The sequence below is a fragment of the Apodemus sylvaticus genome, chromosome 22 (assembly GCF_947179515.1).
Source record: "Apodemus sylvaticus chromosome 22, mApoSyl1.1, whole genome shotgun sequence".
In the NCBI taxonomy this organism is placed as follows: domain Eukaryota; kingdom Metazoa; phylum Chordata; class Mammalia; order Rodentia; family Muridae; genus Apodemus; species Apodemus sylvaticus.
In genome coordinates, this window is record NC_067493.1 from 25,487,727 (window position 1) to 25,507,502 (window position 19,776).

At 42.1% G+C, this 19,776-nt stretch overlaps 1 protein-coding gene across 1 annotated transcript in view; it reads right to left on the reverse strand.

Moving 5' to 3' along the window:
• Positions 1 to 19,355, reverse strand: part of Sdk1 (sidekick cell adhesion molecule 1) — a 1,012,579-nt gene extending 993,224 nt beyond the window's left edge. Inside the window, exon 1 of the mRNA XM_052168081.1 lies at positions 18,844 to 19,355. Within this exon, the coding sequence (XP_052024041.1) occupies positions 18,844 to 19,087 (244 nt within the window). The 5' untranslated portion in view covers positions 19,088 to 19,355. The remainder of the gene's footprint in view (positions 1 to 18,843) is intronic.
• Between the last annotated feature and the right edge of the window lie 421 nt (positions 19,356 to 19,776).

Below are 19,776 nucleotides of genomic sequence, written 5' to 3' on the forward strand. Positions count from 1 at the left end.
GTGCCTATTAACACTCCTCATATGCTGAACATGAAATAAATGTGTTGCTATATATGGGAAGGAAAAAAAACAGTTCCCGTGAACAAGGAGAAACTGAGAAAATTTGCTGGAGGTGGGAAAATAAATCACAAAGTTAACTTCCCATCAGTATAGCATGTACTAAGATAACCAACTTATAAAGCAAGAGGGCTATTTAGACTCATGGTTTCAGAAAATAAAAGTTTGAATGTAGAGTAGAATATCAATGTCCTTCTCTGCATTCCCCCACACATACATATAGTCACACACACATACACCACACATATATATGCACACAGTGTTACTTTATGAGGAAAAAGAGAGAGAAAGGGAAGTGGAGGAAGAAAGGGACCAAGGGGGAGAAAAGAAAATGGATTATTCCTGGTCCTAGTTAGAAAAAACAACAGCAAAACTCAAAACACGTGATGAATAATTTCACTTGCAAGAATTAGATGAAGAAAACCACCGGGGCCAGCAAGATACAGCAGGGCAAGCACAGGCACAGCAGGCCTACCAACTGAGTTCAATCCCCTAGAATCCACAGGGTAAAAAGAGAGAACTGACTCCCACAGGTCATCCATCCTCTGACTTCCCAAGTGCACCATGACACCTCCTACACACACATAAAACATATAAATAAGTGTAAAACATATGTACGTGTGGTCCTTCTTTTACCTGAAAAGCTTTATTACAATTGCACATTTAGATTATTATTCAAAGATTCTGCCATACTCAGGAAGGATCTCCCTCTTCAAATGGTTTGAAAATCATTTGCTCAAAAAAAAGGAGAGAATCTAAAACATTTAAGAAGGGAAACACTAAAAACCAAATATGCGAGGGGGAGGGGAAGGGTCCAAGGGGAGCAGCGCCAGGCTGCAGAGAGCTGCAGGGTGGAGGATGGTCCAGAGGAGCTGAAGGGGTTTACAGTCCCACGGGAAGAACAATGATTTCGGCCACCCAGACACCCCAAGACTCCCAGGGACTGAACCATCAACCAAGGGGCACACATGGTTCCAGCCAAAAATGTGGCAGAGGAAGGCCTTGTTGGGCATCAGTGGGAGGAATGGTCCTTGGTCAGGTGAAGACTCAACAGAGGCCCAAACAAAGGAAAACCAGGCAGGGGGGCAAGTAGGTGTTGGGTAGAGAGGCATATACATGGAGGCAGGGGGAAGGAGGAAGGGGAGGGGTTGGGGGTTTTAGGGGAGGGGGAATGTCCGAAAAGGTTTTACCATTGGCAATGTAAATGAAGACGATATTCAATAAAAAGTAATAAAAAAAAAGAAAGAAAGAAAGAAATGCCAGGTCAAAGAAATGGCTGGGGTAACTCCACTCTTACCAGCACAGTTATCAAAAACAAAATAGCATCAAAAAACTACATTTTTATGAACCCAAGGCCATCAAATTGTCAACTAGGACAGCATTCACACCTGATGCTCTAATTTACATTGTATTTCTTTTTTTTATTCGATATATTTTTTATTTACATCTCAAATGATTTCCCTTTTTCTGACCCCCCACTCCCCAAAAGTCCCATAAGCCCTCTTCCTTCCCCCTGTTCCCCCATCCACCCCTTCCCACTCCCCTGTTCTGGTATTGCCCTATACTGCTGCACTGAGCCTTTCCAAAACCAGTGGCCACTCCTCCATTCTTCTTGGACATCATTTGATATGTGGATTATGACTTGGGTAATCCAAGTTTCTAGGCTAATATCAACTTATCAGTGAGTGCATACCATGACTGATCTTTTGAAACTGGGTTACCTCACTTAGTATGATGTTCTCCAGCTCCATCCATTTGTCTAAGAATTTCATGAATTCATTGTTTCTAATGGATGAATAGTACTCCATTGTGTATATATACCACATTTTTTTTTATCCATTCCTCCATTGAGGGACATTTGGGTTCTTTCCAGCTTGTGGCTATTATAAGTAGGGCTACTATGAACATAGTGGAGCATGTATCCTTAGTAAATGCTGGAGAATCCTCTGGGTATATGCCCATTTCTTAACTATATGTATACATATTCAAATTTAAGTTCATTCCTTTTGAGTGAACAATGCACAATGATGATTCAATTTTTTGTGCAACTCCTGCAAAACTTTGAATGTACTAAATAGGTTCAATATCAGTATTGTTATTGGGAGAATTTGACACTAGAATCAAAAAGATTACATAGGCCTAACCAGAAATCAATGGTACAAATGTGTTTATCAATCCATCTTTCAAAGGAGATTTTTGTTCTTACAAAGAGCCTATAAAGATAGTGTGAGCTTTTTAAGTAGATGAACAAAATAAGGCCAAAAACATAAGTTCTCTCAAACAGAGGGATTCTTTTTAAAATACCAAAATCCCAGCTTCCCAGTCATCCATTCTGTGAGTGAATCACATTCTTCCCCAAACCCACAGATTTGATATTATGGTAGATAATTCTAATTGCTTTTGCCATTTAAAAGTTTTAAATGATTCTGTTTAAAAGCATAAAATATTAGGAATGAAGAGACAAATATACCATAAGCAGGCTGGCCCATTCCTTAATCACAGCCCATCATTTTACAAACTAGTAACTTCTCAGCCACTTTCCACTAATATTACATTCACATTACTTTTCTAACCTTTATGCTTTTCTCCTAGATGCAATGTTCTTATTTTAAAGGTGATCAAAGCTTATTATAGAAAATCAGAAAACACAGACCAATACTTTTCCAACAGATAAAAAGGAGAAATCTGAATTCAGAGGAGGCTCAGGTCACTCCTAGGGATTAGTCAGTGCAGCACAGAACTTAGAGCAAGGGGTCTGGTGACAGCCAACTCTCCATCAGATATCATCTTGGCATACACAGTGATGAACATAAAAAAGCCTGTCTCAAACAGGGTAGAAGGGAAGAACGAACACTGGATTGCCCTCTGACCTCCATACCATCCCTGTGTCTTGATAGACAGGAAGCCTAGACTACTTGGTAAGTTCCACACCAGTGGAAGATCCTGTATCAAAAAAAGGAATTCACAGAGCCTGAAGAACACTCATGGTTTGTCTCTGGCCTCCTCCACAGGCAGACATCTTTGCACAAGTATGCATACACAGGTGTTGCATGCATATGCATACACACATATATTCATAGACACACAAAGACATATATGGAAAAAGGGATAATGCCCAATGCATTAAGAATACTCAGTAAAAGCATATTATATATTAATTATATTATGTTATATTATATTATATTATATTATATTATATTATATTATATACCATTCTATAATCTCACTTCTCAGCTAATGTTTTGGACTGTCTTCTCATAAATTAGAGCCATGTTTATGTGTCGTGCCTTTTTTAATATCAACATAGGATTGTAGCCTTCTTATATGATGCAATAGCAACTGTGAAAGAAGCTAGAAATATGTAAAACCTCAGTGTCCTGGTCAGGGTGACCTGCTGTGGACTAATCCACAGAGGATTCCAGCCAAACCAGTTTCTTTCCCACCATGAGAGAAAGAAGTCACTCTAGCACTCTCCATATGTCCTCTCTAACTGGTCTTATGGCAATCCAGGACATAATCTAGAAGTCATGTGAAATTTTGCTGGGGGCTAGGATAGGGGTGGGGTGCCAGTAGTATCTATGATGTAATTCAGCTGAAAATCCAAGAAACAGCAACACACAAAGCAATTATAGCTTTAAAAAAAAAACATAAATTCAAGAGACTAAAGAGATGAGATGGCTCAACAAATAAAGTACCTAGTGTGAGTTCGAAGACTGGAATTCAGATCCCCAGCACCAATATAAAAGCCAGTGGCCTGGCAGCCCACCTGTAATCCCAGCACTCAGGCACAGAGGCAGATCCTGGGCATAAATTGGCTGCTGTACTAGCACTAGGTTCAGCAGGAAACCCTGTATGGTAAGCAATGGGGATAGCAACCAAGAAAGACCCTCAGCATCAAGCTTCGGTCCCCAGATATACATACACATATGAGCAAGCATACATATGCATGTGCACACATATACATGCAGGCAAACATTGAAAAGAAATATAAACTCAAGCTTTGAAGTTAAATTAGAACCTTAAATTTTCTATTTAGGCATAGTTGTACAAGCCTAAAATCCCAACACATGGAAGAAGAGTCTCTAGAGCTCAAGGCCAACTTCAATTAATAATAATATCCTATCTCAAAAAAAATATTTAGAATTGACTATAAAGTATCTATGCACTGTTGCTCAATTCTTCAAAGAACAGGAGAGTCAGAAATGCAGACCATCTGTGGCATTCCAACATATCATACTAGATTTCAGCAAAACTCCATCAGGAATTAGTGAAAAATCAGTAGGGGAACACTGCAAAGGCCAACACTAACTTTCTACCTAGTTCATCACATTTCAACTTCAAAGTGATACTCTGAATCCTAAGGTGAAAGTCTTGACCTCCATGAATCCATGTACCATACAGGCCTTCCAGTCAACTACATATGTGCCAAAAAAAAAAAAACAAAAAAAACAAAAAAAACAAAAAAAACCACCACCAGTTCCATGCAGAAAAACAAAACAAAAAACAAAAACAAAAAACAAAAAACAAACCCAAAAAACAAAAACAAAACTCAACTTACCATCATACCTTCATCATATTGCCTTTCTCACAGTGCAATGAATATATGAATTAACTGCTACTCACAATTATTAAACTACATTTTAGTTGAAGCAAATTATGTATAGTTGCCATCTCTGGTGGCACACACCTGTTATACCAGCCACTGTAGACTGAGGCAAAAGAACCTCAAGTCTTGACACCTGCCTGAGCTACAGAGCAAGTTAATGCCAATCTGGGTAACTTGATGAGACCCTGTCTAAAAGACAAAAGGACAGGAAAGGCCTGGGGATATAGTGTTAATAAAAAAATAAATAAATAAGGTGAACTGTGGCACTTCTATTTATACTATAATGAGCTCAAACATAAGCATCTGCTTAAAACATTGTTTAAGGGTCAATGGTATCATTTCCTGTATATAATGAATAATACAGTATAGAATGAACAATATTGAACTAATTATCACCTACTTTTTTCATACTTGTTCCTGGTAAAAATACAATGTTATCCAATGTAAATAGGTAAAATACATTGTTGCTACTATAATCACTACATTGCAACACTGTTGCTAGCTATGGTCACTTTGTTGCAGAATAGCTCTTTAATATATTACTCCTTCCAGCTGAAACTATGTATCCTTTAACCAACACCTCTTTGGTTCCACCTGCCCTTCCAACTCCACTACCCCTCACACTCAACCATTTGTACTTTAGGAGTAGGAGATCAATCAGTGCTAGATTACCTTCACTCACCACCAGATACCTGAATCTACAAATACTCCAGGCCCTTAAAGATTATAATATACTACATACATTTTTTTCTAAAGGACTTAAATAATCACATTACTTATGAGACCTAATACAGAATAAATATGACATAACAGTCTTAAGATTATATTGCTTAGAAATAAGAGGGGAAAGTATGTGTGAATATCGGGTGAATATGCAACTTTCCATCTGTGGTTGTGGTTGGTAAAGTCCATGGATGTGAAGGCCCTTAACACTGGCAGCCAACAGTACTCACTCTTGTAAACCACAAGATGACTGGAAATTTAAGGTTGGTAGAGATACATTATTTCCTATCATTTAGCTACTTAGATCTCACTCTCCTGGTTTCAAATTCTTTCTTCGTGAAATCCATCTTTTAGTAATTCTTCTAGCACAACTCTATGAATGATCTATTTTGTCTTTATTTCCCTCTTACACTTGAATGTTGCTTATATGAATACAAATTTCTAGATCGATTATTTTTCTCCCTCAACACATTGAAAATATTCCATCATCTTCTCTGACAAATACCTGCCATTTCCAGCATCTATTTACCTTAGATTAGTTTTGTCCTCTTCTCTACTGTTTCAGCTACAGTATGCCTAGGTAAAAAATTGCTTTTATCTTTCTTGGGGTCCACTGTGCCTCTGAAATCTAAGAATTCATGAAAATTTTCCAGGGTCTGACAGGACAACTCAGCAAGTAAAGGCACTTGCTATGCAAGTCTGATGACCTGGGTTCAATTCCAGAACCCACATAATGATGGAAGGAGAGCAAAGTTGTCTCAAAGTGTACATACAATTGCCATAGTATGTACACCACCATCCACAAACATCATATACAACAGCAAAAATAACTAGTAATAGTAATAACTTTTAAAATCCTGGCCATTATATCTTCAAATAGTATCTCCTCTCTATTTTCTCTTTCTGGAAGTTCATGGAAGATGATATTGAACTTTCTCATTCTCAAGTTCATGAATCTTTACCACTCATTTTCTGTCTCTCTATCCCTCAGTACTGTATTCCATCCAACCAATTTCCTCAAATCTCCTTTAAAAATCAATAGTTTTCTCTTCAATTATGTCTACTTGGCTGTATAACCCATCCATTGAGGTTACTTTTTAAAATTTAATGACCATAATTTTCATTTATAGAAATCTTACTTGGTTCTTTCCCAAATCCATATGATCACTTTCTAATCTGTTCTTTCATCATGGTCTGTTTTTATCTCTAATAACTTCAAATAAAATCATATCTTTCATGACCCCCTACTCTTCCTACCTCTTGAAATGCAGTATGTTATTTGCAACATCTGCCAGCTCTCCTTCTTATCCTTGTGTGGCTGGGACATACCTGTCACAAGTTAACCTGTATCATGAGCTTCCTTTGCAAGAGTCATGGATTTTCATTCATTCAAGTCTGTTTCTCACTTTGGTGGACTCTGATTGTTTTCCATAGTTCTAAACCATATTTTGTGCTCATTTCTTCAGGTAAGAGTTAATTGTATTGTAAATATATATTTCTTGTAGTCACGAAATATAAACTGGAGTAATATTTGAGAATTGTAATAATACTTCTCATTTAACCAAATGACAACAACCCATATTTCCTTCCAGTCCTTAAGATTTGAAACTTAGAAAAAGGCATTGTAAGATCATCTCATTGCCATGCATTCCAAATACCTAGCAGTTTTTCCTGGAGATTGTCCACAGTAAGAAAGCATACCCAACTCTACTCCCAGCACTTTCATTCTAAAATCTGATGTATACTATTAAAATCCAGCAATACTGTCCTTGAAAAAAAAATCACCATTTCCCATCAAATCAACAAAGCCAGGAGCCTTTTTTTTCCCTTTTTATCAATCACATCTCTACAGTAAAAATATTCCAAATGTTCTATGCCAGTACCACACTACCCTGTCAACTGTTTGTAATTTCTATATTATCTCACATTTTCTCATCAGTTCCTATCACCACACTCTTTCCCCTTGCAATTCATCCGGTAAGCCACAGCAAGGCTACTATTAGTATAATGGCTCTTTAGTCATTTCAATTGTTCACACTGCCATTTTGTACTACAGTGACTCATTAATCCTCAATACTATGGGGGCAGGGAGTGAATAAAGTGTGATTCCTGTCTACTGAAGTGTAAATAGCAATAACAATGCCTAACACTTACTGGCTGAATGTTAAGTCCTAGGTAAGAGCTTAACACCTTATGCCTAATCAACTGATCCTCACAACATCTGTATGAAATAGGCAAAATTAATAAACAATTCTTCAAGGCAACAAAACAAGATTTAAAGATGATTAAGAACTTGGAGATGGTTCAGTGGTCAAAGTGTTTCCTGTACAAATGTGAAGGGCTGAGTTTGTACCCAGAACCCATTTAAAAAGCCAAGCATGGTGGCATGCACCTATAATCCTTGTTCAGGGGAAGTGGATCCAGTGGTCAATCAGTCTAGTTGACTTGGTAAGCTCCAATTGGTTCAGTGAATGACCATTTCAAAAAAAGAAAATTAAAATGAAAAGTTTTTGAAGAAAATACTCAATATTGACCTCTGGTTTCCACATGCACACACAGAGAGGAACATGCATACAAGTAAACACACTGTGCTGGCTAGTTTTATGTCCACTTGACTGTAGAATGCTTGTGGGCATTTTCTTAATCAGTGATTGTTGTGGGAGGGTGCCTTAGGTCCTGGTGTTTTGTCACAGCAATAGAAATCCCAACATACACACACACACACATACACACAGAGAGAGAGAGAGAGAGAGAGAGAGAGAGAGAGAGAGAGAGAGAGAGAGAGAGATTAACAGCCCACCCAAGGAAGCACAGCTACCAAGTAGTTGAGTGAGTTTTGTTTCTGCCAAGGCCATCCTCCACAAATAGCTATACCCAAAGCTTAGACCCTCCTCTGAGTCAGAGTTTAGTTTCTGAACAGCTGTCTAGAAGCTTCAGGAAGCCTCACATTAATGTGATCAAAACTTGGATCATGACCACACTACCCAAATAAGGGTCCAAGCTCAGGGAAAACCATGCTCACAAACTAATCTTCTTAGAAAGAGGCCTGATGTGGCCCGTTGACACTTCCTCATCCATACTCCAATATACTACCCAGCTCTTTGTGCCCCTAAATCCTAAACTATTCTCGTATCTCCAATACTCTAGGCTACTTCCTTCCATCTCTACTGCCCCTACTTCTCAGTCTTCTATAGACATCAGTCTAGTTTCTTCCATCTAGCCTTAGGTTTGCAATAAATTGAAATGCTTCTCTCTTGAGATAATAATCCAAAATACAAATCTTACCCTGGCAAAAGAAGGCTTGTGGGTAACGCCAACTGAGAAAGTTGAAGCCGATGATCATCAAGTCATAGGCAAGCCTAGGCTACATAACAAAAGTGACTCTCTCTCTCTCTCTCTCTCTCTCACACACACACACACACACACACACACACACACACATGAGAAAGAGAGAAAACAGAGGGTATTTGATGGTGCCGGTATATCTGTGTATTGTTATGACTCAAATCCAGGGCCTATACATTCCAGCATTATTCCTGAGATCTCACTCCTGAAGCAAAGATAAGCCCTGGATATAGCCAAGTGCCTGGGTGGCATCCTGCTAGGTACATTGTGACTCCTTTGGATTCTTCCAATAATTTTTTTTTTTTCCTGAAGAAATTCAGGCTGAGTTTCTAGTTTGCACACAGGAGACTTGCCTAAGAAAAAGACTCCAAAAGAGCCAAGATAACAGTTAAATGGAGGGGAAGGGGGATAAGCCTCTGAGGCAAAAACAAAATATAGTGTACTTAAAGCAAAAGTACTGCCATCCAGCAAATACATAAATATGCTCAATGTTTATAATCTCATGACCTCCTTTCAAAGGTGTTAGAGAAAATGCTTTAGGGTAAGAGCCATGTTTGTTTAGCTGTTTAATGTTCTGCAAATTATTGCTGCTTACACTGAGAGCTATCGAAAAGCTGGATAAAATACAGAGCAGAAGCATGGACTACACAATGATATAGCGAACTATCAAGTTACATCCCTGGAAGCTCACAGACTTTGGGAATGGTTAATACATGTGCTCATGTAAAATAAATAAAATCTCTTTCTAGTGGCAGGGTACCACTATTCAGCTTCCTGGTTGTGATCTTACATTGCTAGGCATTACCAATTCATGATGTTTTTAGTCCAAAAATGTAAATATAAGTATACTGAGAGATGGTGTGCCAAAGAATTAAAAATTAAAGCTATGGCAACAACTGCATCCTATATAAACACCTTTTCTGTTGCCATCTGGTGGTTCATGTATAAATTCAATACCACCAGGCACTTTACAGAAGAGCTTAGTCAGGGAGAATGTCAGTCTCTCCTGCATCACACTTACCACCTGGAGAGTCAAGCTACAACTGTGCTTCACTTTGAAAGCTGGCTCTATCTCACAAGAAAACCGTGAATACACACAAAATAGCTCATGAGAATGTCATTCTCAGCTTAGAATGATTTGTTTTATATATATATAAAGTCCCTTCCTGCCCCAAACCTGACAAGTATTTCTAAGTTCAGTAACTAAATACTACTACCAATTATTATCAGAGGTAACTACCCAGAACTCATTCATTCTCTGGTTACTACTATTACTTTCATTTTTATTTTATAAAGGCCATTCATCTTTCTAAAATTAAGCTTCTAAACATCTCATGGTAAAGAATCAGGTATAGAGTATACAGAAGTTCTGAAAGAAAGAAAAGGCAACAATATACATCGTGCCTGAGGTCAATTTTGCCCATAATAATTACTTCTAGAGTTTGCTGTAGCCCATCATCTAAAAAAGCACACATCCTCCAAAAGCAGCCTTATCCATTTGAAAATAATATTTTTTTAAATGCAGCAAAATCTGGCTGGTGAGATGGCTCAGCAGGTAAAAATATGTACTGTACAAGACTGACAACCTAAGACTGGTCCCTGGAAGCCTTTCCTGAGAGTTGTTTTCTGGCCTTACTCCACAGGCAGTCTGGGCATGAACATGCTGCCACAGGTGCTTACAGGTATGTGCACATATAGACATGCATGCATATATATGCATGCACATACACATAATAATAATTAAAATAAATAAAAAACTGTAAAATAAAATACATTGCAGAAAGGGCTGGAGAGATGGTTCAAAGGTTAAGGGCACTTGCTGCTCTTCCAGAAGAGCGGGGTTCAGTTCCTAACACCCATGTCAGGAGGATCACAGCCACCTGTACTTCATCCTTCAAGGAATGCAATGCCCTCTTCTGTCCTCAAGGGGCATATAAACACACATGTCATTCATATATATACATATACATCATATACATATACATATAGATACAATACTACTTTTTAAAGCACTGCAGAAACCATAGTCTTAACAAATGTTCAACAAGCTAATTTCTACAGATCAGCCAATTAATGAATTTACTTGACTGACAAGTCAGTTGTCAAAAACTTGAATTATTTAATTGATAGCTATTAATTTCTCTAGACACTGTATCTCAATAGAGTGGCAGCTAATCATGTTAAAAGTGAAAAATTATTCTAGAGCTAATTTTAAGTAATTTTTAAATTACTGATGGTCACTGTCCAGTAAATCTAAACATCCTCATGGCATCGTTATTCCATCTCTGTTTAAATTCCTCACTGCATTAATCGCCACCAGATTTAGATTAGTCATGCTCTTTCTTCTTCCAGCCATTTAGATAAATAAATGTCTCCTATTTTAGGAATATTTATTTCTCCAAACTTCAGGCTTACACTGATAAATTACAGCACTAATTTGTTTTACAGAACCTAAAATTTTGAGCATGAACCATTTTCAAGCTGTAGTAAATCCATCACATGTTAGACAGTAGCACCTAAGGAGAAATATTACATTGCACCAGTTGTCTTCAACTATATATATATATATATATATACACACACACACACACCCTGACAATAGTAAAATGAAAGGGAACAGTTCCCACAAGCTAAGACATATGGAGTTACAGAACCCCAGACAGCAGGCACACTCAGAGACTCTGGAGACAGAGTAAAAGGATATCAACACAGAAGAGAAAAGAATCAGCAAAACAATTCCAAACATCTACTCACTCACTGGTCTAAGTTCCACCACCACTACCTTTTACAGGTGAGAAAATAGACTCAGGAGAGGCTAACAGACTTGATCTTGCTCCCGCTGCAAGACGGCTTCAGAGTGAGATAAAAGCCAGGGCTCCAGACACTTAACCCAACACTTTTTCCACCTGCCTCAGCCACGTTTCTAGGAATGCTTTAGAGAAATTATTCTCATTCCCAGAATGCTCACAGGAGATGGAGCCAAGCTGATGCCATAGTCTCTGGCTTTAGAACTGTTTGTCAGGGGGCCAAACCTTGCACCTACTAGAATAACAAAGAAACGCACAGCAATGGTTCCTTGAGTTGTTTGGTTGTTGCTACTGCTGCTGTTTGTTTCTAGATAGTGGGAAGAGAAAATGGTGTTAATGATGATGCTGTAAAACTAATCATTTCTCCAGAAGATCTCAGGTGTGGCACCTATAAGCAGCAGGAAGGTGTCTATGAAAGGAATCCACTGAAAACCTTATCACCATTGATTTATATGTGCTACTATGGTTGGCAGAGGTGACAAAACACCTCTATCTGAGAAAATATATTCTCACCCCAGTATTAAGACTACACATATTTACACACTCTTATTAAATGAGATGCAAAACTTGGGGTTAATTCCTAATGTCTTGTAGAAATCAAATTAATTACATTAAAGGAAACTATATGAACTTAGAATGCCCATATGTGTTGCTGCTTACTAGGAGTATTTAACCAAGTAATAACATGTATATTAAATTTATTTTAAACAATCCCTTGCCGATCTATAGTACACACCTTTCGAACTGTTTTCGTAACCATCCTTAGCTTCACTCAACTACCAAGCATGGGATTCATGGGGTCCTCTCTCTCAATGCTGCTTTGTTCTTAGAAAATCCTAAATCAGAACCTACACAAATCTCGGTGCTCCTCCTTACCCTGTGACCATCCCACAGTCTAATTTTAATGAGTGGATATCACTAACCTATGAGGGCCCAAAACAAGATCAGAAAGAGGCAGAAAGGCACCATACAACCTAAACCCCCAATCCCATGTGACAACAAAGACACAGGGGCTCTTAGAATGGAAACATCAAATGTAATTAACTGCAAAGCTTGTATCACTTAGACACCAGCCTCATTCACAGCCTCCACTTTGTCTGAAGCCACTGTTTAGGATACAGGACTTCCCAGCTGGATACAGTCCCTGCAGGGGGCTAAACTTAACTGTCTGTTGTTAGAGAACACACATGCTACAGCAAAGCACTAACCAAAGATCTATGTTGTACATTCTCTATATCTTTAAATTTGATGTACTTTAAAGTAGAAAAAAAGAATTTTTTCAAATGTCCTCCAAGAAATGGCTTTTTTACTCCTGACGGTCCACCTTGGGGTGGCAGCACACTGCCCACTCAACTGGACTTCAAGTTATAATGTAAAAAGAAAAATGGATGGGGTGAGGGAATACCAAGTGACAACACCTATTTTATTAGAGGACAGGGTTCGGGTACACAGAAGATGGTACGCACATTTCTTTTCTCCATCCTCCAAATTCTCTAAAGTGACTTTTATTGGCTCATGATCATGTATGTGATGTAAGACTGAAAGTCACAGACAGGTCTGTCCACACAATATTTAGAGGTTCACTCACCATCTTTCTGCACTATGGATCAGACCGCCTCCTGCTTTCTTTTCTCCTTCCAACAGCACAGGCTACAGGGAGACCCAAGCTATGTTCACAGATACGGGACCAGTACTCATTCCGGAGCCTTGAGCAAATCAGTTAAAAAAAACAAAACAAAAAACTAAAGTCCTACCTTCTCTCAAGAGTTGCTGGGACCTGTGAGATCGCTCAGTGGGCAAGGGTGCTTGCCACAAACCCAGAGACCTGAGGATAATACCTGGGACCCCCATGGTGAAAGGAGAGACCCAATCTTCACAAGTTGTCCTCTGACATCCATATTAGTGCTGTATAGTACATGGACAAACACACTCACACACAAATGTTTAAGGGGGTTGTATGTAGCATAAACGTCCTTGGTGCTTGGTTCATAAGCAAATATTAAAGGAGAGCTACAGATGACTACATGCAGACTGCACAGATGGGGATTTACCTGATCGAGTAACTAGTGGCCCTCTGTTAAATGTGCAAGTGGTCTAGGAAGTGTCTGAGCACTGATTAAGTAAAAGCTTCTGGTGAAGCAAGGTGGTCCGGAACCGAGTTGCAGTTCAAATTCAAACTACAGAATTGAGGGACCAGGTCAGAGGGTAAGAAGAGGAGGGAAACACAAAGCACATCTGGACTAATGGAAAACAATAGGAGCTCAAAGGGAGGCGAGACTTGCAGTGACCTCAATTAACACTGTTTTGTTATTTCTCCATCTAACAAGTGCCAGAAAGGATAATTAGCAGACCTTACCCACAGCTGGGAAATGGCACGGGAAAGTAGTAGCTCAGATCATAGAAAAACAGGGCAATAGTGCCAGCGAATTCAGTAAGATTATGGGATTAGCAACACAAGGATAGAAAAAATAGAATATGGGGATTTCACATGCAGAACCCTTTTTAAAAAATATATGCATGGGTGTTTTTCCTGAATGTATAGTAGTGCACCACATGTGTGCAGTGCCCTCTGAGACCTGAAGAGGGCATCAGATCTCCTGGAACTGGAGTTAAAGATGGTTGTGAACTGCCATGTGTGCGCTCTTAACCACTGAGCCATGTCTCCAGCACCACATGAAACCTTTTGAAATGTATTCTAAGACCTGACAGGTCTGAGGTAAAGCCTACACAACTGTATTCTTTAATTTCGCTAGTGATAAACTGGGTATGGTGTCACAGGTATTGCGGAATCCCAGAACTAAGGTACAGAAGCCAGAGGATCAAAAGGTCAACGTCATCCTTAGCTACACGGTGAGTTTATTTGGGAATCCTAGGTCACAGGAAATCCTGTCACATAAACAAATGTCACTGATGATTCTAATACAATCCTAGAAGTAGCTCAAGTGAGGAGCTGAACAGTTTCATAATTATCAAGGAACATAATACAAACTAAATGGACTGATTAGAAAATGAGCTCAGGACCTGTGAGCAAAGGCAGGTTCCAGCTCCATAGAAGCCACTAGATCTCAAGGCTGGGGGACAAGACTAAAGGAAGAATGGAGTCATGCAGAACAGTAGTTCCCAAACCCGACTGATCATCAGAATCAACTGGGAAGTCTCAAAATTCTACTGCTTAGGCCAAACTTCAAGTCAAACCCAGTTGTACAATCCTGCCTCAAAACTCCCAGAGAATCTATCTAGTGTGCAGTCAAGTTTGTGAAACACTGGGTTTGGGAAGTTTCCAGAAAGTCATCTGATAACTGGAGTGAGACAACAAAGCAGTGTAGCCAGGGACTTTGAAATGACAGTGGACATGAGAGTCACCTGAAAAGCACTTTGTGGCTCACAGGAAATGAGCTGGTCCTTCATTCTCTCAAATGCCCCCACCTGATGCTAATGCGTACCAGTGTTTGAGAAGAGCAGATCCAAGAGACTGAAAGGAACATTTGATTTTGAGATGGGGTCTCTCACAGAGACCAGAGCTTAGAAATTCTGTTAACGTGATTGGCCAAGCCTCTTCAGGGGATCTGCCTGCTTCTGTCCTACCCCTCCTACAATGCTAGTCCAGGACACCCTTGTTCCTAAGATATATCCCTTGCCTCAGAAGACCCCTTTCTGAACCATTCATATGTGGTGCACAGCATAAAGAAAGCATGCATTGCCACCTGTCTTCCAGAAGTAACAACTTGGCTCTTTAGAAATCCAGACAAGTCCTAAACAATTAAACACACACCAATAAGCTGAGTATATAATGGGAAATTCCATTTCCATGCACAGGGAAGAAACTGCAGTATATACTGAAGTTGCACTTGCAAGATCCAAACCTGGTGCTTCACATTATGGGCAGAAATATATTTCCTGATTGTAACTTTAGCCACACATATATAACTTTTAGTAATTACGTTGCCCCCATTGTCTGTTAGAAATCATGACCAAGCTAACTCATAGGAAGTATCCAAAGAGGAAAAGCCTACAGGGGATTTAGGAACAGCCTCAGATAGATGTACAGTATCAATATGGCATTATGACAGTTCCAACTTAGTGGTAACTGTTCCATGCAAAATGTTACATTTTATTTGATAAGATTCTAGAGAATGCATTCCTGTGCATATGACCAACTCATCATCCCATCAGAAACCTCGACAGCAGCACCGGAATTTTCATTTTCAAGATACATGAGGTTTTGTCAAATGGTGACATCTCCTCTATAATATGAATTTTCAATACGATATAAAAGATGATGGATATATTACACATTTCACATTGCACAAAGAACAGAAACCTGTCAATGAATTTAAAATTTGTGACAACCTATTTGAAATTTTACACTAAAAGATCTTGCACACTTTCTTGCATCATATAAATGTAAAATGGGTACCTGTGTTTTTACTAGCAAAAAGAAATAAAAGATTTCCTCCCCTTGAAAAGTAAGGCTGTTGTACATGTATGTATAAAAATTAATTCCCACTACCATTGTAACTGCAAAAGGACAATGCTTTCAACAGCCTGTAAGGTGCAGCTGGTAAACTCTGATATACTTTGAAACAAGGGCTTTAAGTGATCTTTCCCACAGCTCAAAGTGGTTCGCCAATCTTCACATGTATAGGTGATTGTCAAGTCAATGCCACTTTTATTTTAAGGAAGAGAAACTGAACTCCATCTCTGAAGGTCATCCTAAATGATTTCTTCACTTGAACCTGGCTTCTCTGACAACCTACAGATTCCATTTTACACAATGAGTAAACGCTTTTTCTCCCGGATAACATCCTTAGGTAAAAAGCGGCACACACACACCCCAAAAGTGAAATGAATATATTAGGTGTGGAGGGATTAAAGTAACCAGAAACAGTGATTTGTTTCCATATAGCGAACATGAAAGAGGGCATTTATCAAAACCTACTGGGAAAAGGGCTGCCACTCAGATAACATTAGATAAGCTTGAATAAGAATATTAAGTTATGAGGCACTTGTTAAACTATCTCATTGCAATTTTGAAGTCAGACTTTTAAGTACTATGTTTAAATCACTGGGGTTTTTTTTTTAACTACACATAAATCATCAGCACATACAACACAGAACACAACTATTCATAATTTTAAGCGTAATATTCCTGTTTCCTGCAATCTCCAAATACTCAGTGCCTTGCTCTGGTAAGATTCTAGGATACAAGCAACGAACTCGGAAGCTAATTTTTCTAAACTACCAAGTGCCAACCAGGTTCACTAATCTGTTTTAAAGACTTCATCAAAATTCATGTTAACAGGATTATGCCTAGTTTTTTTGTTTTGTTTTGTTTTGTAGCCTCCCTGGGCAAATGGAAGCTGACTAGCACATGCATGCTTCGGGTTTAAGCAGGGGGAAATCCAGATTTAGGAGGGAAAGCTCTTTCGGAGAGAGATTCCATCTCCATTTGCAAAAGGTCACCCAGCATCAGCAGATCCTCTTTCCTTCTTTTAGAGAACACCTCGGTGTTCCAAACAGAAGCGAAAGGAGGGAGAAAAGCAAAGCCCGGAGGCAAAGCTGTGGGCTCCCAAAGTTTTGCTCCACAGAGTACAAGGCACCCACTTGGGGTAAAGCATCAGTACTGGGGGTAGGGGGCAGCCCTGGGGAGAGGGAGGGAAAGGGCGGCTGGTGGTGACTGGCATTTGATATTTGAAGTCCGCCGCGGATGTCACTCATCCTTAACAAGACTCTGCGGTGCAGACTCAGATACGAATCAGCTCATGTTTAATCAGTGCAATAGGACGCGCTGGGCGTTCTTTGAAGCCACAATGGCTTAGGGGCTCAACTTTAAAGGTTCTTCCAATGCCCCGATAAAATTTTAAAAAGAAAAAGAAAGAAAGAAAAAAGAAAGAAAGAAATGCAACACACAACACACAAGACGCATTCTCCAGCTTCTCAGCCACTCGGTGTCTGCGCGCTCAGATTGCAGCGCGGATTAGAGACACACCGCATTAACCCCTTCACTGCCTCCAGCCCTAGCGACCCGCAGTCCTGACCGGGCGATTCAGAGAGTAGGGAACCCTAAATGCTCGCCAAGTTCCAAGCACTGCGTCAGGAAGCACCCACAACCCCGAGGTGACTCCACACCTCAACCACAGAGTCTACCTTAGGGGATCCACCCCAGGTGGCGCGCATCCCAAGAGTCCACCCCAAAGCTGTTCACTCAATACAGCACTCATCTATAGAATCCATCCCAAGTGTGAGCACCCTGGAGTCCGCGGCCAAAGATATCTATTCCTAGCACACTCCAAATTGAACATACCCCACAGGATCCACCCCAGGAGTGTCAACCCCTAAAATCCACCGGGGATGTGTACTCGTATAATCTAGGAGATGGTCACTCAAACACTCCATCCCAGGGGTGTGTACTTTAGAATTTCACGCTCCCAAGGCCTAGACCAGATGTGTCCATCTCTAAAGTCCACCCCAGGGATGTGTCCTAATACAGTCTATACCAGGCGATGCCTACTCCAAGACTCCAGTGTGCACCCCCACAGCCCAGCCTAGGGGTGTGCATCCATAGTTCACACCAGAGGTGTCACCCCAAGACTGTGCAACTCTATAGCTCAGCCCTGTGGTATCTACCTGCAAAGTCACCTCAGTGATGTCCACCCATAATATAGTTCACCCCCAAAGGTGTCACCCCAAGACTGTGCAGCCCTGAAACTCAGTCCAAAGGTATCCACTTATAACATAGCCCATCCCAGATGGTGCCCACAAAGTATACCACAGGGTGTTACCCCAAGAATGTGCACCCCTCAAGCCCAGCCCAAAGGGGTCCACTTGCAAAGTCACCTCAGAGATGTCCATTCATAATGCAGACCAAGTGGCACCCACAAAATCCACCCAAAGGTGTCACCCAAGACTGTGTACCCCTAAACCTCAGCCCAGAGGTCTACCACTTGCAAAGTCACCTCAGAGATTTCCACTTAAGACTACACAGCCCTGAAACTCAGCCCAGAGGTGCCCCACTCACGACACAGCCTATCCCAGGTAGCACCCACAAAGTACATTGCGGGTTGTCACCTCAAGATTGTGCACCCCTGAAGCCCAGCCCATAGGTGTCCACTTGCAAAGTCACCTCAGAGATGTCCATTCATAATATAGACCAGGTGGAGCCCACGAAGTCCACCCCCGGGGTGTCACCTCTGGCGGCGCGCGCTTCGGGAGTCCACCTCGGGATTGCGCACCCCTAAAGCCCACCCTGGGAGGCACCCACAAAGTCCACCTCGGGGGTGTCACGGAGGTCAGGCCCGCACCTACCTTGCGCCAGCGCCCGCAGCAAGTGCAGCTGGAGCAACAGCAGCGCCCACCACCCGCGGCCCGGCCTCAACTTTGCCGCCCGCCGGCCCGCGCCGGGCCCGGGGGTCCTGGGCGCTGCGCGCAGCCCGGGGCGCTCGGGGTCGCAGTGGTGAGCGGTCCGGCTCCGGCGCGGCCGCCCGGGCCCCGCGCGCTCAGGGGACGCCGCGCCTCCGCCGCCCGCCACCGAGGGCCGGGCGCGGGCCATGCCGCGGAGCCGCCACCCCCGGGCGCCGCGGGACGGGCAGGGCGGGCGGGAGCGCGCAGACCCGCCGAGGCAGCGGCGAGCGCCGAGGGGCGGCGTCCGGGCTCCGATGGACAGCGAGCCGGGCCGAGGAGAAGTTGTCAGCGAGCGAGGAAATGCCCGGCACGTCGCCCCCGCTCCTCGCAGCCGCGCGGCGCTGGCCCCGCAGCGCTCTCTGAGGGGAGCTGAGCAGAACGCCTCTGCCGCCGCCTCTGCCGCCGCCGCCCCCGCCCGGCGCTGAGGAGAAAGTGCGCCCGCCCGCGCGCCGGCTCTCGCCTCGGCCGCCGCGACCGCCGCGCCCCATTCACAGCCCGGCCGCACGCGCCGCCCGCGCCCGCCGCCCGCCTCTGATTGGCTGAGCCCGGAGGCTCTCGCGCCTGGGACCCGCCCCCACGGCGCTCGCTTGTTTTCAAACTCGCCGCGCCCGCCCGCTTGCAATTTCGTGCCGGGACCCAGAGCGACTTCCCGCGCCCGCTGCGCCCCCTAGGGACCCGCAGCGGGGATTGCAGCCCGCGCGCCGTCTCGGCACGCGCTTCCCCGGCGGGCTTGTCTGCAGGGCGTGCTCAGGCGGGGCGGTGCCTGCTCCGGTGCCGGGAGCCCCCCGGGGCTGAGCAACGCGCCCCGCGGGTGGGACGACACCAGGTGTGGCGGAC